The 26,579-nt window shown below is 43.8% G+C and overlaps 1 protein-coding gene across 4 annotated transcripts; it reads right to left on the bottom strand.

Annotated features, from left to right (window-relative positions):
- Positions 1–598: 598 nt before the first annotated feature.
- Positions 599–26,156, bottom strand: CDC27 (cell division cycle 27). Of its 4 annotated transcripts, none has more exons than XM_030966110.1 (19): positions 25,921–26,156; positions 21,433–21,508; positions 18,787–18,934; positions 17,665–17,790; positions 16,648–16,745; positions 16,005–16,159; positions 15,669–15,883; positions 15,094–15,208; positions 13,027–13,160; positions 12,809–12,908; positions 12,378–12,585; positions 11,291–11,463; positions 9,869–10,021; positions 8,404–8,612; positions 7,470–7,587; positions 7,117–7,245; positions 6,321–6,395; positions 5,399–5,579; positions 599–3,269 (listed from the first exon to the last, which is right to left on the bottom strand). In XM_030966110.1, the coding sequence occupies exons 1-19, from the start codon at positions 25,945–25,947 to the stop codon at positions 3,187–3,189; spliced, it is 2,523 nt and encodes an 840-aa protein (XP_030821970.1). In that variant the 5' UTR covers positions 25,948–26,156; the 3' UTR covers positions 599–3,186. The 4 variants fall into 4 exon arrangements, with proteins under 4 accessions (XP_030821970.1, XP_030821971.1, XP_030821972.1 ...); XM_030966111.1 differs by having other exon boundaries at positions 11,291–11,460; XM_030966112.1 differs by having other exon boundaries at positions 13,027–13,142; positions 25,921–26,155.
- Positions 26,157–26,579: the final 423 nt, after the last annotated feature.

Genomic DNA, 26,579 nt, shown 5'->3' with positions numbered 1-26,579 from the left:
AGCCACAGGGTGAGGACCTGCTATGGAAGGCAGAAAAAAAAAAGAAAATAAAACAAACCTGCTCCATACCTGAGAGATTCTTGAAGATGGGAAGTGAGGATGAGCAGCAACAACTTCTCTGGGCACCAGGAAGGATTCATCCCCAGTATCCCACCCCTCCCTGCCTTGAGCAGTGGATGGACACATGGCAGGACACATTCCCTGTGTCCTGTCCCTCCAGCCCTTGTCCCCAGTCCCTCTGCAGCTCTCCTGGAGCTCCTTCAGGCCCTGCAAGGGGCTCTGAGCTCTCCCTGGAGCCTTCTCTTCGTCCCCAGCTCTCCCAGCCTGGCTCCAGCCTCATCCCAGCAGCTCCAGGTCCTCACACCCATGTCACACCCATGTCACACCTCCCACCTCACCCAAAACTCCAGCCAGGCCCTTGCAGCCCACTTGGAAGCGGTGGTAGATTCACAGGTGACACGCGGAGCCGCGGGTGGCACAGGACAAAGAGCCCTGTGCACCCCAAGGTGCCCTTAAACCTTTCCCAACCTCTGTCACTTGCCCAACTCCTGAAGGGCAAAGCCCACCCCTGACCCAAAGCACCTGGGGCTAAGCCTGCTTTTAAAAGTAATTTATTTGGATTTTCCACATCCTTTCATGAATTGCAAATATATTAACAGAAAAGAATTTTTTCCCCCTAGGACTGTACAATTTTTGAAATAAAAAAAAAATCAAGAAAAGCAAAAAAAAAAAAAAAAAAAAAAGGACAAATTACATTGTTTCAATGCAAATAGTAACATCACACCCACACTTTGCATTCTTCCATAGTTTTGTTGTAAGAAAATGACAGTTCCCTAATTCTCTTCAGTGAACACTTGCTCACCTCCCTGCCAGTATCTCCATGCTCAGCCTTTTCCTCTCTGTCCCTCCTCAAAGAGCCAAATTTTAGTACTTCAATACTAATTTTGTGTTTTTCCTTAGAATGTAAAATAGCAGCAAGGGCTAAATGTGACCCTGGATTCTTGGGAAAAAAAGAAAATACCTTTAAGGTAGGATGACTATACAAAGCCAGGAATGTTTTTATGTATCAAATCTTCCAAATAGCACAAACATCCTTTCAACATCCCAGCTCAATTAAGAGCTTCTTCCAAAGGGTTGAAAGTTTTACTGCAGTTTTCAGGACGCAAATAAAAATGAAAAAAGGCCCCACAATTCCTGGATCTCAGGTCCCCACATGAACAACATTTGTTATGGAAAAGTAAATAGCACCTGCTTCCTCCTGCTTTTTTTTTGTTCAGAAAATATGCTGGGAACCAAAAGGAAGCCAATTAACACGGTAATTAGTGGCATTCCACAAGTGCTGCCTTGTAGACCTTAGCAGGAGGTGCTGCTCAGACTCCTCTGCTGAGGGATGTGCTGGGAAGCTGCCACGAGCTGGAGCTGGAAAACCAGAGCAGGAGAGACCCAGGAGCCTCAGGAGCAGGGCCTGGGAGCTCTGCCCTGGGTGCAGAGCAGCTCCAGGGAATGCTGAGCCCTCCAGGAAGGGGAATCACCCAGAGCAGCATCCCTGTGAGAGCCTCACTCCAGCCCACATCAATCCCCAGTCGATCCCAGACCCAGCTGATCAAAGTGCAGGGCACAGGCACAGAGCTCATTTTACCTCTTTTCATTCTTCAGATTTTAGAGGGATTTTTTTTTTTGAAGCCTATTTTTCACTGCCCATCCTCCTACTTCAAAAAAACCCCACCGCACCACAGAATTCTATTTTTGTTCAGAACTTGGGGATGATTTTTCAAAGGATAAAGGTGTCCATGTGGCTCTTGACCAGAGAGAAGCTGGGACAGAAGAGGTGCCAAGTGGACAAGGACAGAATTCAAAAGAAATTGAAGTGTGAAGGAAATTAAGAGACACCTAAAAACCAAGAGATTAAGAAAAAAAATTAAGACTGATCACAACAAATACGGTGCTATGAAATTTGTATCATTCCCAATTTATTAGGCATAAATTGCTCTTTAAAACTGCTTGTATCATACACTTTCTTTATCATCACTGCACAAAGGGCACCAATTGCTGCTGCAGAATGCTACAGAGAGCAGTTTGGACTCACTAACGTGGCACAGCTTTCTCCTCTCAGAAACAGACCCTCGAGGAAAGGAAAGTGTTCCTAGAATGGGAAACTGAAAGAACAGCTTAAAAAAATAAGGAAAAAGACAAATAATTGCACATTTTTGCATCCTGCTTGGACCACACTTTACAAAATAGTTTTCAAAGTGATAGCAGACCTAAGGAGATACCGATCTGAGACAATTATTTGATGCATTTGACCAAGGTTCTGATTGTATTAAGGCTTCCAGTCTTCCCACTCTCACAGGATTAAGGGTTTGATGTTTCACATTACACTTGTATCTACATTTCTCTCTTGATTTTTCCCTTTATTAATTTTTATTCTTCAAAGGGGAAGAACAAGTCAAGGGGTGCATGAAAAATGAAGCAAGGTGGTGCTGACAGAAATACAAAGTAAACACTGACCTTTCCAAAACCGGGTGAATAAATTAACTCATGGTTAGAACATGAAAGCATTTGATGAAAGCTCTGATCCTGCAATGTGATTCTCCTGCAGTTGCACCCTGGGCAGGGACAGGGCTGTTTCACGTGGCCTGACACACACCCAGTCCTGCTTGCTCACTGGAGACACTGCAGCTTTAAGGTCATTGACACTCCCTGGCATTTAAGTTACACTACAATATGCAAAAGTCTCGAACAGCCTGTTTGTCAACACTGTCCTTGGAGAACTTGGAAATGAGGTTCAGCACTCTGCTTACCAAGAAAGACCCAAACTAAGACACATTTCTGGAAAAGAACAAGACACCTCGTCATTAGTACTATCCCCACATCTACTGGCTTCCATACAGCAAAGCACAAGTCTGTCTTCCATGATATTTTTTTCCAGCGAGGGGGAGTTCAAAACCAACATTTTCTCCTCAGTCACTGCCATAAATGTGTAAGAGCCAACTAGTCAGACTCAGCAGCAGCTGGATATTGCACTGCCATGAACTCTGCTAAGTTCAGGTCTGAGGTGCACTCGTGGTGTCAGTGGAGAACAACGACAGTGCTGGCTCAGAGATGTAGAACCCAGGATGCCAAGGAAGGGGAGAACACGACAGTACCAGTCACACACACTCAAGCTCAGACACTGGCTCTTGGAGGTTAAAATTCATCACTTTCCACGGCGTGGAGCTGCGTGTCATCCGCATCCGTCATGCTGCTCTCCTGGGACTCGTCTGTGCCCACTGTGGGGACAAAGAGACCTCGGGGTCAGGGGCTGTCCCCCTGCACAGCTCCCCCTGCCACCAGCCCAGCCCTGGCAGGGCAGCCAAAGCATTCACAGGAAAATTCTGCTTCCCCCCCAGATCACCTGAAATTACTTTAATTTGTCCCATGTACCCTGAGAGGGTCGTTCAGCTGAGGCTGTGGAACTCTTCCACTTTCTCTGCACAGCCAGGGAAGCTGAACTGTGACACAGCCCAACACTTACTTTGTTTATGCTTATTGGACAGATTAGGCTGTTAGGTTTTTTCCTTTTTTATTTTTTTTCTTGTTTGGTTGGTTCTTTGGGTTCGTCCTGCACTGCTCAGGTGTGGCTCAGCAGTTCCAGTCTCTGTCTCCATCTCCTGGTCAGAACAGGCTCAGCCCAGGGAGCTGGGGCTCAAAATCACCCCAACTACAACAGCAGGAGAGGAAAACTGGGCACTTCCAGAAGTGCAGTGCAGGGTAAAGTTCCCATACTAAAAACCACACAGGACCAATAAAAACCAATGTGATATACAGTTGTCACCTTTCCCTATTTTTCAGTTGAGAATCTGGAATTGCAGGACACAGCCCTTTGTCTATTAGTAAGAATCCAAATTCTGCTGTAGTTCCTTCTTTGTGGGAAGAGAATTAAATTGCTTATTAGCATGTATTTTTTATCTCCATTTCAGCCTGCAGACAGGTCAGTATTTATGACTGTCCATGATTTATGGAATTTAAGTTCACAATCAAAAGCTGAGAGAAGAAAAACCTGGGCTGTTCCTTTCTGTGAATTACTCCCCATAGTGTTTTATTTTCTCTTGATCCAAATCAAACTGCTTCCATGACCTTCATCAAAAGCCACTTTTATACTCAGCACACCAAGTATTTTGATCCAACATCCAGTTTAACTTCTGAAAAAGCATCTACAGACAACTTTATCTGCCATTCATTTACTCTGAAGTTATTTGATGCTTTATGATGGAATACTTGCAGCCCTGGGAATGTCTTGCTCTCCTGGGATACTCTTAAAGCCACCCATGATTTGTATATATTTAGAGTTACCACAATCGCTGTCCTAGTACATCTAAAGGAATTTCACAACCCTTCATGCCACGCTTTCTGTAGGGACAATATAGGAATGTGCCCTCTGTTAATGGAGTGACAAAACTGTCCTTTGTCCCCTCAAAAAAAAAAGAAGCCCAAAAGCTTCTCTCCTTGATTAGGTGAAAAAGCCATCTCATAGGCCTAGGGGACTTCACCTCAAACTTAAAGATAGCTAATTAGACAAAAGCCAAAAAGCCTAGGTAATTTACTAGGGGAAAAAAGAGAACAAAGAAACTAATTGTTTTTGTGAGGTGTTTTACCAAGAGCAAAAACCTCTTGCACCTGACTCAGCTTTTCTCTTGTTTGTTATTTTGCCTTTTATTAAACCTTTTTGTTTCCAACACTGCTGATTTTATGCTCCCAAAGGTAGCTGAGCTATCTTGAGTGAGTAATAGACCTCCAAGAGCTTATGAGACCTGGCTCAAAGAAGCAACTAATACTGGACAATGAATGAATTCTGAGTGAAGAGCCTCCAGAGCTCCTACTCATTGGGCAGAATGTTTCACCTGTTAAAGCTGGCCCTGTCCCTAGGGTTCAGTGGCAGAAGCTGCTGCTGGGCTGGAGCACAGAAATGTTAAAGCTGGCCCTGTCCAGGGCTCAGGGCAGAGGCTGGAGCACAGAAATGTTAAAGCTGGCCCTCTCCAGGGCTCAGGGCAGAGGCTCCTGGAGCACAGAAATGTTTCACCTGGCCCTGTCCAGGGCTCAGGGCAGAGGCTCCTGGAGCACAGAAATGTTAAAGCTGGCCCTGTCCAGGGCTCAGGGCAGAGGCTCCTGGAGCACAGAAATGTTTCACCTGGCCCTCTCCAGGGCTCAGGGCAGAGGCTCCTGGAGCACAGAAATGTTTCACCTGTTTAAGCTGGCCTTGTCCCTAGGGCTCAGTGGCAGATGATGCTCCTGGGCTGGAGCACAGAAATGTTTCACCTGTTAAAAGCTGGCCCTGTCCAGGGCTCAGGGCAGAGGCTGCAGCACAGAAATTGTTCACCTGTTAAAGCTGGCCCTCCCCAGAGGCTCCTGCAGCACAGACCTGACTCGTAGGGGTAGCACTCGCTGATCTGCTCCTCACGGGTGATGGGCTCCTCGTCGTCGGGCAGGTAACGTTTGTCTATGGCCTCCTTGATCTGGTTGTTGGCTCCTTTGGGATCCAGGTCCATTGCCCAGGAGAAATTCATTAGGGCCAGATGTGTCTGACCCAGCTTTTTATAAACCTGAACAGAAAAAAAGGCAGAAAAGGCTGCATTTACATGAAGCTGCTACTTGAAGGTTTGGGCAATGAATGTTCCACAGTTCAGTGATGTTTTATGGAAAGCAACAGAGGGTGGGTATGAAAAACTTCTTATGTGAGTCCCAAGGGAAATAAATATGTGTAGAAAGAGCAAGTGTTTCTATTTAAAAATAAAAATAAATAAACGAGCAGCTAAGAGATTCTTTATCATTCAGGGCAGATGGGGAAGTTATTTATCTGTGATGAGCATTTAAACAGTGAAAATACTTCAGTTTGTCTAGACATGGCCACTCTTGTCAGTTTAGAGGTCCAGCTACTCCTGGACAAATACCAGTGAACACATTTCAGCACAAATCCTTTTACCTCTCTCCAGTTCAAACAAAAGAAAGAAATCTTGCTGATAGAGAGTTCTCCAGCTCTGTGCTAGAGGGAAGTTTGTCTTGGTGCTCCCAAGTGACCAGACACTCCCCAGCAGAAAGTTACAGAAGTTATTTAAAGCCTGCAGAGGTAGTGGTGGGAAGGAGGATTTCTGTCACTAGATCACTTCTCTGGCATTTCACACAAGAAAGGTTGGAATGTAGCTGCTTCTTGTTCAGTATTTAAAGCTTTGGGAATTTTTAGAATAGTGCTCCAAGTGGAAGCATCTTAGTGACAGGCATCAAATTTTCTCATTAAGCAGCAAAGGAAACCAAAGAACTCAGGATCACAGTGAAGTTTTACTTACCTTTCCTATTAAAAAGTAAACAAGAGACTCTTTGGGAACAATCTGTTTCAGTTCTTCAAGTTCTTGTAAAGCCGACTGAAAGGTTGGAAAGAGTGTTTCTATTAGGCATTTGAAACCAAACACTTTTAGTGAAACTTCTACTTTACTCTTAAATTAGTTCTTGATGCTGGAGCTGTTTACTCTGCCCTGACAGTCACCTGCCATCATTAAGAAATTCAACTGAAAAACATTTAGTCTGCAGTTAGAAATAAAAAAAAAGTTTTAAGTAAAGTTTTCCCTTTCAGTGTGCACACACATTTCTGAGGCAAGTTTCAAAACAGACTTGGCTTGTCTTCTGGAGCCAAAAAACACTGGCCAGAGGAAAAGCTGCTGGATAAACACTGTGGGAAGATCTTCTATTCTAAACAGGGTTCAGGTCAGCAGGGAATCAGCCCAAAACTGCTTCACTTCTGACTTTGCACTCCACAACACAACCTTGGAAACAGCTGGTTCTTATTGCTGTAATTGGATATGGGGCAGTTGGCTGAGTTTTTTTAGTAATTTAGTATAAATTCATGACAGTGGGTCAGACTAAAATAATAATTTAAAAAGCAACACCTGGTGGCTCTAGACTTTATTACAACCAAAACATTTAATGTCACCCTGCTGAGGGTGGCACTTGCCAAAGGAAATGCTTCCCATGTCCCAGGCTGTTCCTGCAAGCCCTGGTGCTCCCCAGGTGACCTGTAAACATTCCCAAGGCACCCCCATTCCCAGCTACAGGAATTTCAAGGCTGCCACGAGCACCCAGACTGACCTTGTACTTCTCATTTGCAAACAACACCGAGGCTCTGTGGAATTTGCATAGTGGGTTCTTGGGGTCGATGTTGATTGCTTTGTTCAAAGTGTCCAAAGCCTTCTCAGATTTTTTCAGTGCATGTTGGACCTGGCACACAAAGAGAATAATTCCAAAAGGGGAAAAATAACAGCTCAGCTGCTGGGCAAGGACAAACCCTTCTGACCATGCTTACTTACAACCTGCTCCTTTAGAAAAGTATTTGCCCGCTTCTAGACCAAGTCTGATTTTTCTTCTACAGGAAGAAAAATCCTCCTCACCTCCTCTCCACCCCAACCCCTTCTCCCCACCCAAGTGAAGTGCCATGTACTTACTACTCCAATGTGACAGAGCAGGACTGAGCTCTGAGGGTTGATATCAAGTGCTTTCTGGAAATGCATTTCTGCCAGACTGAACTTCTCCTGTTTGTAATAAATCATTCCCAACCCGTACCTGCAGCACAAAAACAATTCTGGTAAGTGGCACTAGATTTTAACCAAATTAGTTTCTGTCAGTGAATGTGACATGGCAGGAATGGTTTGCAGCCTTGCCAACCCCATCTAGGGTGGGAAGGGATTTCCTGGGGGAAAAAGCTGTCTAAAATTTTCTTTCTTTTTGTTATCCGCTGGGTGGCTGAAGAACTGATGTGTGATATATAGCAAGACTGGCTAAAGAACTGCTAAATAAAAGGACACAGAAGTTATTAACACTAAGTTATTAACACTATCACATTCACAGATCTAACTTTTACTGCTTTATGTATTAAAAAGCTGTAGGAAACTAAATGTGTCCTAAGGTATGAAGAGGCTGAGATCTCATCTCTCCAACTGCAACTGAGGACACATAATGCACAAAGAATGCTGCCCAACAGGACAAAATAATGGGGTAATACAGCCTGAACAATCTGTGAAAACCAAAAAAAAAAAAAAAAAGTCAATTTTTTGCCTTCCTTGTGAAAGTAACTCCCCATCTTCTGCAGGAATGGCTTTGCTCTCTCCCAGGAGGGAAGAGTGGTAGGTAGATGGTGGGATGGTGGCTGTCCCGTCCCTGGGAGTGTCCCTGGCCAGGCTGGATGGGGCTTGGAGCAGCCTGGGCTGGTAGAAGGTGTCCCTGCCATGGCAGGGGGTGACACTGGACGGGCTGTAAGGTCATTCCAACCCAAACCAGACCGACTCCATGAAACCCCAGCAGTGGCAGCAGCCAGGAGATGTTCCTCCAGAGGGAATCCTGCAGCCCAGGGAGCAGCAGGGTTTATAAAGGCAGACCTACCAGGCGTTGTAGTGCCGGGGGTTGACCCTGATGGCGTTTCTGAAACAGGCCAGAGCCTTGTCCAGCTCCTCTGTCAACACAAACTCGTGGCCCAGCAGGGTGTAGGCATAGGCATAGTTTGGATCCACCTGGATGGCTCTCTGGAAGAACTTGATGGCAATGTCGTGCTCCCTTTGCAAGCTGAAGCAGTTTCCTGCTGCACACCAGGCCTGGAAAACAGCAGGGCAGGAGCAGAACCCTTTTTACTACTCTGAGTGACTAAATTTGAGCTGAACACACTTATCTATACTGTTTTAAATAATTATAAATAACTTCTAGATTAAAAAGTAAAAATCGGAATAAATCAAGTTAGTTCAGGCTCATTCCTGTGAGACAAGCAAGCTAAACACACCTTCCAAAATAAATAAATGAATAAACAAACAAGCTGAATTACAGAAACGGAGAATCCATGGACACCCAACAAGTCTGCATCAATTAGATCCTTTGATGACTAATGATTAAATCTTCTGAAGGTGTTAAAAAGGCCAGAAATAAAACATCTTTAAGAATAACAAAGGGGGAGATGGTACTTTATCTCTTCAGCTCTCTCCAAGTGACAAATCTGGAAATCTGCAGAGGAAGAATTTTAGCAACAACCTCCTCTTTCCCTGCTGCTCAGCACCCATCAAGACTGTAAATATCACAGCCCAGGGTCCCCCACTTCCCCAAATTTTTAGCATCACTGCCAAAGCACATAACTATTTTCCACTGCTTGGATCAGAATCTGCATTTCCCTCTATCCTGACTAATCTTACTACAACCACCAACTGTTCACTGAGTTGTTTTCCACTCTTAGACAAACTAACATGATAACATGAATTGGATTTCCTCCTCCACCAAAAAGATTTCCAATATCCTCTGCAGTTTGCTTAATTCTTAAAAGCACATTTATCAGCTCACATATTTTGTTTTTACTGTGGCACTCATTGAAAGGTTTCTGGGTTTTGGCACATTGTGACTGCATTACCACACATCCTGCAGTTTAATGGACTTTGGTATAAAAATGTGCAACATCATGCCTGCAAATAAACTCTAGAACAAACATTTTAAGTGCCAGTGAATTAGCTACAGCAATTAAAAGGTACAGGAAAAAAGATATTCCTTATCTCTGCACATTGGCAGCAGCAAGAGTGACTGACTAACCCATGATCTTCCTGGTTGAATGGTGCCAAGGCAAATTTAAATAACCATTAACAGATAAAAGGTTTCAACCTGTTCCACATAAGCTGATATTCAAATTTTAAGGAGTGTTTCAGGCATCAGCAGTTCAACAGACAACCCTGCCAGCTCCCTCTCCAGTTTTGCCTTGTTAAGGTGTATTCCCACTGGAGAGTACACTGGATTAGAGCTCAAAGTTCTCTTCTGAATCACTGATTTTACCACGTACAATTCCCCTCTTCTCATCCAAGCCCACAGCATTTTATACCTCTGGTGAGTTTTTATCCATGTCTGTCAAATCCTTAGAAAGAACTGAAAGGGCAACATCTTTCTGCAGATGCCAGAGTGTGGTTGAATAGATTTCCATGCCTTCTACTCTGTAGTTTTCAATCCTCCTCACTTCTGAAAATATTCTCTCAGCCTGAGAACAGAAATGAAACTTAAAATAAAATTCCACCCACCAAGGCAGAGCACAGAGGTCAAGGTCCAAGGCCACATGTCCAGCCTGAGCATCCTCTTTGCTTTTTAAGTGTTCTACACAGAGCTGCAAGCCCTGAACTTTCCTTTCAAGGGAAGGAAGTGACTGGATCCCAGGATATTTATGCCAGCAGGAATGCAGCCAGCTCTCCCTCCTGCTGACTCAGCTGCATTCCTGTTTCTAACCATGCCTGAGTGAGGCAAAAACATCATCCACAAAATCAGAGAGACTGCAACAGACTTTTATGAGCCAGCTATGATTGTTAACCATCCCAATAAAGAGTGACAGGATGTGGGGTGACGGTTTTACACTGCCAGAGGGCAGAGCTAGGTGGGAGACTGGGAAGGAATTGTTCCCTGGCAGGGTGGGCAGCCCTGGCACAGGTGCCCAGAGCAGCTGTGGCTGCCCCTGGATCCCTGGCAGTGCCTGGACAGGGTTTGGAGCAGCCTGGGACAGTGGAAGGTGTCCCTGCCATGGCAGGGGTGGCACTGGATGGGCTTTGAAGTCTCCCTTCAACCCAAACCAGCCTGGAATTCTGTGATTAAAATCTGTAGGCTCACCTTTCTAAATAATCTATGAAGCACCCAGCACCTGTTCCACCTGGAAACAGACTGTGCACAGCTCAAAACCTCCCTCTCCTTTGTCTCCTGCACACATTCTGCCAAGGAGTGCTCTAAGAACTCAGCAAACCGGCACAGCAGCTGTCAGGAGAACAGTGCCAAGGAGAGGTGAACTGTGGGATTACCCTGAACTGCTCCCTTCTGATTCTGGAGCAGTTTGGCATCACCTCAGCTGTGCCAGTGCTTCATTTGTGAGGCTGGGAGGGAAAATGGGTCACTGATGTGATCAGAATTAACCAGAATGGAGAGAAGTTTTTTGGTTTAGAGCTCAAATTGTTGAGTGATCTATTCTAAAACAGTGCAGTGCAAACAATTCCATCAGCACAGCAGGAGATAGAGACAGGACACACAAGGAGGAGACCCCAACACTTGGATACAAGAGGAAGTAACATTAAGAAAAAAATTTAGGAAAGCTCAACGAGAAAGCTCTAATGAAGCAGATTCAAGACCTAAATCCATTCCAGGTGTAACTTTTATATTGATCCATTTACCACAACTGCAAACTTCTCATGGATTTTACAGGAGATCTGCAGGTTTTGTGTAAAACTACCAAAGCAAAGGGAGAAGAGGAAGGCCTGGCCCCCGTTCCTACCTGCATGTATTCTGCCAGCTCAAAGTAAGCTCTCCCAATTTGGCACAGCACCCAGCCTGTGTTGTAGTGGTGGGATGGCAAATGGCTCAAAATATTGATGGCTTCTTTGCAGTTGTATGAGCACAAGGCTAAATAACCTTTCCCCATGTCCCGGAGAAGGCTCATCAAACCTTCTAGGAGAAAAACACAATAAATAAAAGTGGGGAAAAAAAAAAAAAGACAGCTGAGACTTATTTACTTGGAAGTGCTAATCCCAAAATCTCTCCCTTGTGCACTCCTCCTATGAAAACTTTTCAGGAGTTTCCAAACAAGGTTTATATACTCTTAACATTATACACTTAATTAACATGAGCATGATATTCTGAATATCAGCCTCTGTAAGGGAAGCTAGAAAATAATGAGTCCTCAAACTCTGGGGCTCAGAGTGAGTAGAGTTCTGCATTTCCAGCAGCTATTCAAACATTTCTTTAGGTCTGAGCAGTTCCCACAAGCCTGGTAGCCATGGATACATCCTCTTGCTGCCTGGAAACATTACCGAGCCAAAAGAGGGGAATTCAGCATTTTGCTTAGGATTTTCTGACAATCTGAATAAAGACTTGTTTTTAAACAAATGAGAAACATCAAGGGAGGACAGACCACATAAAGCCCATGTTGAGAGGTGACAGGGTTATGAGCAACTCCTTTGGATCAGTTTCCAAGGATAATACTGTCATAAATTACACACTTTAAAATTCTGAAGTTCTACTTTATAACAATGTAACACTTACAATCATAATAATATTACTTATTCTATTATCATAATTTATACATTGCATAACAATTTAAAATACTTTATGTACTTTGAAAATACTTTAATCATTAATAAGGACCAGAGCTTGCAAGATTTATCTGCTGACAATTACCACTCTCAATATTCCTTCACATGTTTCTAAGTTAACAAGATGTTGAATTAAATTAGTTTTTATCACTATACAAAGGTGAGAGCTGCATGCTAAATGAAATGGGAAAGAAGCAAATAATGAAGTAACATTAACACCCAGATAGATCAGATTTTACTCTACTACAGACCAACAGTGCTGAAACAGACCTGCTGCTGCCTTCTGTAGCGTGAAAGCTTGGATTTGTGGTGCAACAGTGGAAATTTTCCCTTCTGAAATGATGGAAGAGTCCAGTTTGGTAATTTCCAAACTGTCATTTAAGTTTGGTTGAGTTATTCCTCCCTTATTTGTTTTACTTTTTGTTTTTCTGTTTGGAATCTTAGGTGGAAACTTCATTTTTAATTTTTTGCTATTTTCCTGCAAATAAGAAAAGTAAGAGTTACATATAAAAGAATCTTTTAAATCCAGAAATCTAAACTTGAGAGTGAATTGTGTAAAATTACGTGTAACGACCACGCCCTGCTCACGGCAGAATCTGTTCTTAAGCTGCTAAAACTGCTATGAACACATGGAAATTCACAGCTGGCCCAGTGGCATGGAGGAGAAAGGCAGGGATTTGCAGCACTGGGAGGTTTGGTACCTTGGTTGTGGAGCTATCACTGGTAAACAGGCGAGAGCTTCGCCGAGGCAGCGCGTTGGGTGGAGCAGCAATGGTTGGGCTCAATACCTGAGGTGTTGTACTGAAAAGGAAAATTTAAAATTACACATTGGAAGGTACACTTCTTTGCTCCACTTTTAATAATAACAGCTTTTAGATTTGCTTTAAACCAAACTGCTCCAGTATTATGATTGTTTTACCTTGTCTGGGGACCAGAGCTCTGTGTTTGTGCAACAAGGACTGGAGTGACTTCCCGGCTGTTGCCACTCTGGGAGAAAACAGACTTTGTTCCAGCCTGGCTGATCCTGCTGACAGCCTGCACAACACAGAGTTTCTACAGGTTTGTTATTATGTCACTCAGGAGTCTCCATCTCGGCTGTGCCAAACCCAGCCCACTCCACCCACCAAACACTGCACGAGGAGAAACAGAATTATTTTAATGAAGGACAGGGTTCCCCCATGCCCAGGGAAAGCCATCCAAAGAGCTTCTCCTTCTACCTGTTAATAACAGCAAGTCTACAAAGCTTATGCACATTATTTGAAGATACAGAATCTCCATCTAATGGCAAGAAACTGTATGCTAAAGTGCTTGTGCAAGCACAAAAGGGAATTAAAATACATCATATTTAAAGGCTTTTTCGTGCAGAAAGTTGCAAAAAAAACCCACCAAAAAATAGAAAGAGATTTTTAAATTATCCTATTACAATCCCATTCAGAAGCTATTCATAAACTGCACAGCAACTCAACCTGTTTTCAGAACAGATCCTCCTCTTCATATGTTTTTTTTAAAGCTTAAAAAAATTATCTTTCTGCCCACTCCAGGGACATCAACATTCAATTCAGTGATGGCTGTTTGGAAGAGACACCAGAAAGGGACAAAGGGACCAACACCAGCCCAAGCAATGGCATTTTGTGCATTATCCAGCCCCTGACACTCTGTCCTTCTGTTCCTTTCCCAGATTCTGTCACCAGAGGATGGTTTAGGTGGCCAGGAAACTTCCTGCCCACTCAGACAGGAAGCCCTTGGATTCATCCTAATGCTTCACTCAGTTATGTAAGTGTTTCCTAGGAAACTGCCTCTGTTCAGCCACAGCTCCACCAAACCTTGTCTGGCACAGAACTGGGAGAGCAAAGTGGAACTGGCACAGTCACTATTTGCACTGGACAAAGCATGAACCAGAATTTAAGTTGTTTATTAAAATGTATTTGATATTTGTGTTTTGGTAGTGGCACAGCTCCAACTGGGCAGGGCCTAAGTGTGGAGTAGTGAAATTTACACCTCAGTGCTGTTGTGTCACACTCAGCAAAGCAACAAAACAGCAGCAAATCCAACTTGATTTCCCAAAGCTCTTCAGCTCTCAGAAGAGCTGCACCTTACTAACTTTATTTTCATTTTCAGACTCAAGGAAATTTACCTTTCTATATGTGCACAGTCCAGCACAAGCCACTGTTTCCAAATGGACCTGAGCAAGCACAGGGTGGGAATTGGATCAGCCAAACAAAGCACATTCCTCACTGACTGTTTTCGCACAGGTCCCAAATTCCCTTTTCAGAATGGCACAGCATCAAGATTTGTCCAGAGCAAACGTGGCAACTCAAGTTCTAATTTTGAGAGATTCAACACTATTTCAAAATAGTGCCCCCTATAAAACACCAACACCCCTCATGCAACTTGTAGATTTACTAAAAATACAGGGAAAAATCCTCAGGTTTTTGTTTTTAGAAAGGAACAAATAGTTCTTCAACTGTCACCAACATTCCACCTCTCATTTATCACTATGGCAACTACAGCAGTTTCTTCCTGACTAAAGCAGGCATTTTTTAGTTTTAGCAAGACTTTGCTGAGTGAAACAGCATCATTCTCTCAGTCCTTCACAGACCAGCAGCAGGATTTTTATTACCCTGGACTGTAAACTACAACTCAAGAACTACTTGCAAGAGATCAGTAGCTTCAGCTCTCTTGAGGCTTCAGAAAATACATTAAATAAATAAAACAAACAATTCTAAGTCTTCACACTCCACTCTGCAAACTGAAAAGTTGCAATCTGCTTTTGTTGGGAAGCTTCAGTGTCTGTACAACCCTCTGTGATGGGAGGTGGACAGAACACAAGAGATCTTCCCTAGGTTAGTCCAGCAACTACAGCCTGGGCATGTGGGGGGGAAAACTTAGCTCTCATGTTTTTTTCCTCTGCATTATGGATTCTTCTTTAAAGTGCACTGCAGTGCCAAGCTCTGGGCAGAGCAGCTGAGCTCAGAATGCAAGGTACCTTCTTTGAAGGTGCTCCGGTGGATGGCACATCGATGACAGAGGAGGAGTTGGTGTAGTTCTGTAAATAGGATCCATCTCCAGGGCTGGGGGTTTCTAGTGGTAAAATTCCAAAGCTGAGAACAAACCAGAGAGCAAGGGTCAGTGTGTGAATGTTAGACCTGGAGAGCTGGTCTGATGCAGGGGATAAAACACACACCCAGAGCATGGAATATCCTGAGCTGCCAGGGACCCACAACATCATCAGGAGCTGGACTTCAAGAAAAGCTCTTTACAGTGGCTTTTCATAATAAAGTTTATTCCAGAGCAGTAGCATATTCCTTCAAGTGCGAACATGGCAATAAGCAATATCTTGATTCAACAATTCCTCTCCAAACAACCAACTGCTTGTTTAAAAACCAGAGATCAACACTAGGAGCAAGAGAAGTTCCTCAAGTTGTTTGGGTTTCCCTTGCACAGAAATTCTACCACCAAATGTGTCTGAGTGTGCTGTGCAGCCCCAGCCCTCCTGCTCCAAACCCCAAAGAGCAGCAGCAGCCCAGCCCTGGGCAGAGGTTGGCCATCCCAAGGACTTACCTTGGAGTTAGTGGGCTCAAAGCTGCAGGTCCCCCCAGTAAACTCCGTCCAGTTTTTGGTTTATTTTGAGCCTGTTTGGACAATATGGCAGTTCCTGACCCCAGAGGGACAGAATCTGAGGAAATCACAGCCGAGTCAATGTAAGACATGGAGGAATCCGAATTCAAGGAGGAATACTTTGAATTGGAGGACTCTAGGTTGATTCTGTTCAACTCCTGAAGAATAAAAGGCAGCTCTTAGGTACTCAGGGTACAGTTTAATTAACATTTTTCAGTTAAGCTGGATAAATGAGCTGATTTCAGTAAATGATTTTACAATGATTTGAGCAAAACTCACAATTGTGTCCTGGGGTGTCTCCATGAGGACACTCTCGGGCTGTCTGTGGGAAATGTTGTGATTGGACACCACTGTTGTGCAAGTGTTGGGCAGACAGCTGCTGAAATTCTGTAAGGATGTTAATTTAAATGTTTGGTCCGGGTCTGGCTTTTCACCTGTAAGAGTGGAAGGAGATTTAATAGTTATTCCTGGGTCTATACACTGAATATTCAGTCTGAATCAAGGACAGGGGACTAAGGATTTTAGAAGTGTTTTAAAACATTTGGGTTGGGTTGGAAGGGACTTTAAAGAATATATCATTCCAGCCCACTGCAATAAGCAGAGACACCCCTCACTAGACCAGGTAACTCTTTGTACTAAAGGAGAAGTATTCTTCCATTGTTCTACTACAAAACCCTAGACAATCAATATTTTTAATAATTTTCATATATTGTTTTTTCAAGCTGTTCTCAGAAACAGGTTCTAAGTGTCTACTAAATGTAGGCTGGAAAGCACATTTAGATTTTTAGATCCAAAAATGAATAATGAAGATGGAAGAAAACAAGACAGAAGTTTTAAACAATGGCAAAGTATTTTAAATGAATTGTTGCTCACAAAAATCTCTCCCAAGAATTACATGTGTAAAGCAGTTCTGCAGACTCACCTATTTCACATAGTGATTCAAAAGGGGACCAGAGGAAAGGATTTAAACTAAGGCTCTTTTGGTAACATTCTGATCCTTTGGCAAGCCGGTCTGTCTTGCTGCAAAAAGAATGAAACAGTTCACAGGGAAACTTCAGAACAGCATTTTTGTTCAAGAGAGATTTCCAGAAGAGAAGTTGGAAAACAAAAACATATTGAGAGGCATAGAAACATTCCTCATCTTTCAAGCCCAAGAAATACTGAGTTCTTTTGAAGTTACTTGACATATTTAGACACAGTTGTCAAAAAAAGTTACATAAGCACGAGAATAGCTTGAGAATTTTCATTTTTAGGAAGATGCAGTTCTTTGCAACAGCTTGTTTCTTTTTTGCCAACAGTAACCTGATTGCCAGCCTTCCAGCCATCTTAAGTATCTATGGATAATATTTTTGCAAAGAAATTAGCAGCTAAACTGAACACTTAAGTATTTGGCTACAAAGAAAAAATTTTGAAAATAATTGAGAATAGATATAGAGAAGAATCCAAGAGCCCAACTACTCCTATTCAATCAATCATTTACATTTACTGAAACCCTTCTTGCATCTTAGCAAAATCAAAACACAATTATCAAGTTATTCTGCCTGGCACCCTCAGAACTTTGATTTGAGGGTTAAAGCTACACATGTATAATACAGATAGTAAAAATCTAAATGGTAACGCTGAGAAACAGGTTGAGAGTTTCTTAGGGAAGAATACAGAGCAAATCCAAAGGTATGTAAAAATCTCAGACTTTTGGATTGTATTCTTATCCACCCAGAAAAGTGGAATTTGTGTTTTCAGTCTTTGGATGAAAATTAAAATTAACCATTCCCAAATCAGACTGATTCCACAACTATCCACCTGAATTTATCATGCTCCAAAATGGTGTAACCCAGAGAGAGGTGTCTCCTGTAATGACTAAGGATATGTGTGACTAAACCTGGGCTTGGTCAAGTAAAAACCTTCCAACTTTTTTGGGCAAATGAAAAAGCAACTTTACCAGTAGACATGTCCCAGTAAGGAGAGTGTAAAGCATGCAGAATCACCAAACTCCATAACAATGTCATCATGGCTTTTCTGTTTATTCAACACTCCACCAGACAAGATCTGCTCTCCTTCTGCAAGCCTTTTTAAAAAACAAGAGGTTTAAAGGGGTTACAAGGCTCACAGTACTGGCACTCCAGTGTTTTCCTGCTGCAAACAAAAACAGAAATCCACTGTCAGTGTCCACAGGTTTTAAACCACAAACCAGTTCCTGCAAATGAACATTAAGTAACCCATGGATTCCTCTACAACAGGGAGGGTCAGGACTCTGCAGTCAAACAGCTCTACTGAGAGGGAAGAAAAAAACAAAACAAACCCAAAAGCACAAAATTCAGCACGACTTTTCCAAAAGTGATCAATCCTAGCATGAAGGACAAGGGAATCTTCAAGACACTTGATCTTTGAAGGTGCTTTATCTAAGCAAAACCAGTGCTTAATTTGGCTTTGTTTCCCAAAGAAATACAATGTGTAAGGCCGCCCATGCACTGAGTTAAGAGCCAATGTTGGGATATGGCAGAGATCATGGATTTTAATGCTTTTCTTTCTTGCAAGAAGGGCTCAAAAGGAGAATAAAGGGTCACTTTGCACCTCTTCCACCTGCAGGAGCAGCAGCACTCACACCGAATGGGCCACTGGCTGTCAGGCTTCAAAATTACTTTATACAACTGCTGGGGTGGGAGGCATTTTTCAGGCATCTGAGCCCAAACACCTGAACAAACAAATCACCTTTTCTTGCCACCACTTGAAATTTTACTCATAGGTGTATGCTTCTATCAGAACAGACCATCCCCACAAGAAAATAAGGCAGAGCTGTATAAATGAGCACATAAAAGATCTGTTTTCTTTCTACATAGCTTGGCAATTCCTAAGTTACTCAACAACTTTTAGAGGTTTTTGCAACATGGGTTAATGCTCATTAGATCCATATCTGAAAGCAAAATAAATTGAACTCATAATCTTTTGTGCTGAAGGACCAATGAATTTCTCGTTTATACAAGACAACATCTTCCAAAGAGAAATCCAAGCAAAAAAATAAATCCATTTGTAACCCTGGACAGAACATGAAGGATTTGCTTACTTGCTGAGGTCCACACAACACTTTGCAAGCAGGTATTTACACTGTGGGGTGGTACAGCTGTGTCCCTTTAGGAGCCTGTAAGCTTTGTAGGCCTTTCCTGAGCGGTAGTAACACGTTGCCAGTAAAAACAGTGCTTCTTCTGAGTGAACTGGAAAACAAAATCAGTTAGATGTTAATCATTTTAGTACAAAAAATTTGGGGCAGGGAGTAAAAGCCAGCTGTGGACAAGATGGAATAAAATGGGTATTGGTATTAGAAATTAATTCCTGAATGAAGTCTTCTTTATTTGTTGGTGGTTATCTTCCTATGCCATTTCCTTGGCTAGTCAGATGAACTCTTAATATCTACAGCTTTGAAGGAACTTTGATCCTTCTGGCTACCCAACCTGAATAAATGATGAGCCAGCTTGCAATTAGAACAGCTTTACCAACCTGCTGGCCACACCAAGGCTGACTTGGCTCAGAGTGTCACCACACTGCAACTATTCAGAATCTATGTCTGTTTCCAAATTTTCTTCCACAACAATGAATTATGTACCACATTGAGGATGTTCTACTCAAAGAGCTTGACTTAGCATCCAGGTTTGAGACTGAGGTCAGACCCACTCATGGTTATACCATAAAGGACAGAATCAACCCCTGAAGTAACTTTAACCCTTTCTGTAAACTCGCTGATTTTGTACATCCATGGTGGCTTAACCCACTTTGTACTTCCCCAAATGTTACACTCAAATCACCCTCACATAATGATATTTTAAATCAAAAGCTGTGTATGAACACGAGCAACTTCAAACTCCAACCACTTAATCAACCCACATTACCTTTATACTTTTCAGAAGACATTATCCTGCAAATGGAATTCAGCATTAAATAAACAATTTTTAAGTTTGTTCACCCAGCTATAGGGAAATCTTTAGAAAAATCAATATGAGCTCTGTATAAAAACCTCTTTGGGAATCTGCCCAAATCCTCTGCTTCACCGAAAACTGACTATTTTAAGTTTTTGTCATCACCTGAACAGTGACAATGGAAACAGAAGACCCAAACAGAGGACATTTTATTAGCTTTATCCGAAAAACACCAGAAGACCTTTTTCAAATTCATGTTAAATCCATTTTTATCCACTATTTTAACAGATTTTGAGAGTTCTGGGAAACGACCAAGCCCATCAAGGACAGTAATTGCACGTAGACCTAAAAGAAGTTTCTCTCAGGGTGAAATCACTCCTGCCAACATGGAGCCACTGTATTCAAGTTCTGCTGCTTCCACTCTGCAGTGTAACCACTTATTTTAACCAGGAGCCAGATGTTTTGTTAGCAGTTAATTGCTTGCACCAAGTGTCAGCATTCATGCTGCTTTCTCTCAGCACTGCTGGCCACTGAAAAAGGCTGTTTGAAGTATTCTTGCAGAGAATTATTCTGCACTGATGTGTCACTATCGGGTATTTTTCTCCTGGCTGCTGCAAAAAGTGGATTCTCTTTGTTCCAAAATCCTTGGCAATTACCTTCAATCTACCCTTTCCCTGCAGCTCACAGTGTGTTGTGTTCAGGGGAGCTCTGTCATCCCTAAAATACTATTTTCTTCATCAACACCTGGATTATCAGGTTCCATAATACCCTAAACAACATTTCTCATTTCAGCACCAGATCAAACACTCCAGATTCCATTTGTAACCCTGACACAAGGAAAAAGAAGCCTTTATTTCCCAAAATTTAGGTTTGTGCTTCCATTGTTAAGAACTGCATTGTGGGCATGGCAGGCAAAATATTTCATTACAAAACAGAGCATGAAATAGCTTACACAGTTTAATTCAAACTATAAGCTCAGGTTGTTTAACATGAGAAATTATATGACACTTGTACTTTAGCTTAAGGATTGGGGTTTTTTGTGTTAGTGGTTAGGGAACAATACCTTTCAAAACAGAGGAGGAAAGCTGACCACCAGTATCAAGGAGAAAGAAGTACAGAAGAACAAAAAGCTTATCTAAGGTCATGGAGAAAAGGTTAAAGAAATGAAAGGTGCTAGAACACACCAAAGAAGTGTTTGAAGGAGCCAGAGAAAGTACAGATTTGTGTTACTGCTGCCTGCTCACTGTCCAAGATACCCCAGCTTTACAATGAAGTAACAATTAGCAGGGATTCAGCCGGAGATACCTGTTCCATATGTTCTGATTCTCACTGTCTCAATTTCACAGTGCTTTTCTCTCACCGTCACAAGACTCTCTTTGAGCCAATCAACATATCTGAGCAGCATTATCAGCAAAGACAGCTTTCAATGTCAAGCCAATTTGTAGAATTTGTGTGCTGCATCTATCCTCAAGCGCCCTTGGAAGAATGCAATGCTTGAGGGTTATTAAAAAACCCCCAACATTCTCCCATTTGATACCATAAACCAGATCACTGTAAACACTGCACTTAAATACACAAATCTGAATTTAATTTTAAGGAGATTTTACTGTAAAATAACATTGCTGCTGTTACATTATTTGATTTTCCAACCTAACTGCAAGGCATTCCTCTGCTTTCTCCAAGCAGAAAGCTAAACTTCATGATCAGAACAGGAGGAAAATAAAGCAGGAGCAGAGGCTCACAAATCCCAAAATAAAATTGAAAAAAAAGCATCAGGTTTCTAATTGCAAAGTACACACCTTCAGCATACAACCTTTCTGCGAGGAACACGGCATCGCGATAGGCGTAGTGGTTCAGTGCTTGCCAGATAGCAGCCTGCAACGCAAGAAAAGCATCTTCATTTAGCTCTGCAAACGCAAAAAACTCATTATCTCTTACTGGCAAAAGGCAAAGTTCAGCTTGGTTTTATAGAGCTATAAAATGGGAGGATTAACATGCCAGCCGAGTTGTATTTGTTTCAGTTATTAGTAAAGAGGTTTAAAAAACCCCACCAAACTCTGCACTGAAGTCATGTATCAACTTCAGAGTGTTTCTTACTCTTTACCAGCCACAATCATCCAAACCCCTCAGAAATTACTGAGTCTCAGCCTGGAGCACAACTCAACACCACACAACAATACCTTCAGTAAAGATAAAACCAAAATCCAACCCCAGCTGGTCAGAGTATCCCGTTAAAGCACCTCCCCAGGATGCCAAACCAAAGCCCAACAGGCCCAGAAACCTCTCAGGGTTGGTCAAGATGAGACTTGTATTTCTCTAATACACATCAGCAACCAAAGACAAATAGAATTTGCTTCTAAAACCCATGAGACGCTCCAAAACAAAAAGAAATATTCCACAGGGAAGGCAATACTGTCCTGCAGTGCTATTCCCAGCTGGAAAGGCAAGTGCCAATTTCATGTACAAAAAAAAAATTAAAAAAAAAAATCCAAACATCACAGAGTTACATGTACCATATGCTACTTCTTCCAACACAAACTTGACAAACACAGGGTGTGAAAACTGTGCAAGTTCTCTTCACGGGAAGCCCACACAGCCGTCATGAACAGCACACACCAGGGCTCCCAAGTACTACAGGGAATATTATAAACAAATCCCTACAGAGAATCTGTCTTCTTCTATCAGTAGATCCCAAGAATATGCTTAAGAAGTCAACAGGTGCTTTTAAGCTTGTGTGAAAGTATTTGGACGTATTTAAAAGTGAATTCTCTTAGTCTGATCATTACAATAGAAACAATAGTGTGTTTGTCTCTGGTTGTATTCCATATTTCAGATAACTGAGCCTCAGAGCCTCCTGAAGTGATTCCTCCCTGCTACCTTGAAAGGATCCCAGGCTGAAGGTGGCTCCATGCCCTGCAGAGCAGGACAAACAGGGAGATAGAAGGTCAGGGTTACAATCTTTTAAGCCATCCTGAAGCCAGAGCAGCCCAAGGTCTCCCATTTCTCTTGCTCCCAAAAGCAGCTCTTCCTTCACAAGTCACAAGTGACATTTAGATGAACCCAGCCAAGTTGCGGCAGGTTAAAAATCCTGTCTTTGCAGGGCTGTAACTCAGCCAGCTTACAAAACAAAGGTGTGGGGGTGGGAGTGGGAAAATCAGGGTCATCTGACTGCTCAAACCAGAGCAAGTTGCCAGGAACAATCCTGCCAAAGGCTAAGAGGGGACACGAGGGATCTGGGGCTATGTCACAGCCACTTTGTAAGAGTTACACTACACCCTGGCTCAAATAACAATTGGTGTGGAGCACAGTCCCAGTGAAAGCAAGAAACGAGCTGGTAGAATTCCTGTTCTCTAGCAATTATCACTTTGCAGCCCAAAATGTGCCTCCTGCCCTCAACTGACCCATGCTGGAGTCTGGATCCTCACACACACTCTCCTAAAAGAGCAGGAAGAGGAAAGGAAGGCAGCAGGGAATCAGCCATACCTATGCAGCAACAATCTTCCATGAGAACATGAGATGTCTAAACCATGACTGTGCCTCAAAAAAGAGGATTTCTTGCCCACTGCCTACAAGGAACATTAATCTCAATACAGCACAGTAATTTAGTTTGTTTTAGAAGAAGCACAATGCATGTACACAGCACTAGTGGTACACAGTTGCTAAACCACACCAGGAGAGTGTTCTCAGAGCTGCCTCATAGGAAAGAGAAAAGTTGGAAGTGTTTCCACATTTTATTCAAGTGTGCTTGCAGACAGGATGAACCTCCAGGTCCTAATCACTCTTTTAAAAATAATTAATTTGAAATGTAAAATTAACAGGGAATTCCAAAACTACCATACACAGCCCTGCAGCACGGCATCTTCAGAAAGGAGAGCAGGAAAATAAAATCAGATTCAGACAGGTCCATCTTCTACCCAGACAATCCTGTGCATTGTCCAAGTGTCACTTCATATCTAAGCCAAAGAGCTCTTAAGAGATGCTCTCTTCTGACAGTTATACAACCTTGGAAATTGTTTTCCAAGCTGTTTAGGCTATATTGCCATGCTAAGCAGATTCCGCCATGGTTTCAGTCTTCAGGGTGGGCAGGGGGGAGAGCTCTGGGCTGGGCTGTGCTGCATTCCCCAGTTACACAAACTCTGCCCACTGAACAAGCACACGTTGGTCCTGCAGCTTGCAGCCAAGTTCAAGCACCATTCCAGTGACTCACAGCAGATGATCACCTTGAACAGCTAAATTCCAAGCAAAGTGCTCATTTTCTTTCCAAGATGTTTTTCAGAAGTATTTGGAAGGCATCCAGCCCGTTTCTTAGCACAGTTTTATGTTGGAGCTGAAGGGTTTTAAATCGACCGCATCAGGAAGTACAGCACAGGGCTGTAAACTCTGGCACTCTGTTCAACTTCAAAGAATTTTAAAAGTTAGTAAAAACCTAACCAGTGGCCAGAATGCCTTCTGGGACACAAATTTCATGTAATTAAAGCACAATATTTATAAGGCTACATATAAACACAAATTCTGTTATTTATCTGTCACGCTGTGACAAATAAGTAACATCACAGCTGTGAGGATGTAAGGATGACAGGTTTTTCCTGGAATGCTGAGGCCTGTAGACATCTGAAAGGCTGGGAGAGAACAGAAAAATAGACAGGAAAAATCTCTGCAATGACAAAAATCGGAACTAGTGTCAGCTTTCCCAATCATTTCATTTAAGAAAATTATAAAAACAGAGCTAAGTACGAGGACCTCAGCTAAACTGGGAATTCAGAAACACAATGGACTTTATCCAGTCACAAATAATTCCTAAACTTATCAGCACTCCTGTAGGCAAGGAACAGCAGTAAAACTGACAGCAGCAGAACTACTGCTAAAGGAATGATCTGTCATTTAAAAGCAGAATCTAAATAGATGTAGTCAATCTAAATAAATATATTCAACACAGCAAAGCCTCATCAAAACATCCAGGTTGGGAAGAGGTTAAGAATGGAGAAGAGCATTAGAGTGGTCTTTACCTTGTTGAAATACCACAAGACCCCATTTTTCTATCAGGGAGCTCTCAGGAGAGCAGATATTTCCACTTGGTCAGTCCAGCTACCACAGCACTGGAAACATTTGGTATTGCTTCCTGTCAGCTTCACTCATTCACACTGCAGTGCATTCTTGCTTCCTTTTCTATTGTAATCCCATGTTTTCCTAGAATACCCAGCTGGTGCAGAACAACCTGCCCAGCTCCACAGCTAACACCAGTGGCGCAGGATGGTGTCTGCAGGAGAGGGACCAGCTGGCCAAAAGCATTTCCAGCACTGCACTGACCCCTGCCCTCACAGGGGATGAGGAGAGCGGTGCCATCACAGATACAAACCCCTGGTCTACAAGAACGCCCTCACTGTCACCATCTTCCAAAGACACAGCCAAGTCAGCAGGATGGTTTTCCACAGGAGCCTTTCTTCCCCTTCCACCTTTTCATTAGAAAGAAAAGAGCCAAAAGCAAGAATTCTCACTATGTCCATTACAGAAGACAATTGTGTTCTAACAAGACACTGCTGCCAGGAACCTCTTGCTGTAACTAGAAAAAAAGCCCAAAACATCCTGTTAAAAATGCTAAAAATATATTTTAAAAAAGAATGGGAACATGAATGAGACGACTGATTAATGAAAAATATAAATAGTTAGAGAATGGGCATACAGGAACTGCGGAAAGAAAAAGCAGCTCTTAATTCTGTGAATCACGACTTTTGGATGGGAAGGCTGAGCACAAGAACAGGAAACCCATCAGAGTAACTGCAGTGAGACTGAAACACGAGACAAAAACGAAATTTACATTATTTTCTCTCCTAGGTCTCCCATCAACCCGAAAAAACCTAACTCCTTGGGAAGGAGGGACGTCCTTCACTCGCACGACACGGAGGGATCCGAGCACGCTGCGAGCATTTAAACACGACACGGCAGCAGACGCAGGAAGGTGAGCGAAGTATCAACAGGTCTCCCGGGGGACCCGCGGGGCCCTTTCCTGCGAGCCCAATCGGCTGAGGAGCGGCGGGGACACCGACACCGACCCCGGGGGCCCGGGGGGCGAAGGGGCGAGCGCGGCCGGCCCGGGGATGGGGACGGGAGGCTGGAAGGGGAAGCCCGGCGGGCTCCGGCAGAGGGAGGGCGGAGGAGCTGGTGGTCCTGCGGGCCCACCGGCCGAGGAGCCGCCGGGAGCGGCCCGGAGCCGCGGACCCGGAGCGGGCGGGGCGGCCTAACCCGGGCCGGGCCAGGCTTTGGGGCCTGAGCCGCCCGGGGGTCGGTACCTGGACGGGTTCCTGCAGCACCGTCATCCTGCTCTCCCCGGCCTCCGCCTCCTGGTCGCTGAGCCCGAGCGGGGTGGCCCCGGTCCCGGCCCGGGTCAGAGCGAGTCACGGCGGGGCCCGGCCCGGCCGCGGCTCATTTGAACCCGCACCGACCGTTACCGGAGCGAGCGAGGCCGGCGGGCGCCGAGTCCGCCCGAACCGGCGGCGGAAATACCCGAACCCTACGCCGGAAATACCCGAAGGCGCAGGCGGAAAGAGCCGAGCGTCGACGGAAAACAGCTGGGAAAGCCGCGCTCGGCAGCCGGGAGGAAACTCGGCGCCGGAGATGGCCGAGCTGGGGCGGAAATGGCCGAGCTGGAACGGATATGTCCGAGCAGAGGCGGAGATGGTCGAGCGTGGACGGAGATGGACGAGCGTGAGGGGGCCGGTGAAGTCCGGCCGGGCCTGTGGCTCGTCCCTCAGAGCACCCGTGGAATGCAGAACTCGCACTTGGTGCCACAGAACGGGCTCTGGGGATCCCTAAGTCTGTCGGGAACCCCCGCGTCTGTCGGGGTGCTGGTCCGAGGGCTCCCCCTGCCATCACCAGTGCGTCCTGAGCCCGCCCGGCCCCCGCGCTGGGTTGGGCTGGTGGTTCCCGTGTCCCCGTTCCCAGTGTCGGT

The sequence above is a fragment of the Camarhynchus parvulus genome, chromosome 27 (assembly GCF_901933205.1).
Source record: "Camarhynchus parvulus chromosome 27, STF_HiC, whole genome shotgun sequence".
NCBI classification, from domain to species: domain Eukaryota; kingdom Metazoa; phylum Chordata; class Aves; order Passeriformes; family Thraupidae; genus Camarhynchus; species Camarhynchus parvulus.
This window is presented reverse-complemented; position numbering and strand designations above follow the sequence as displayed.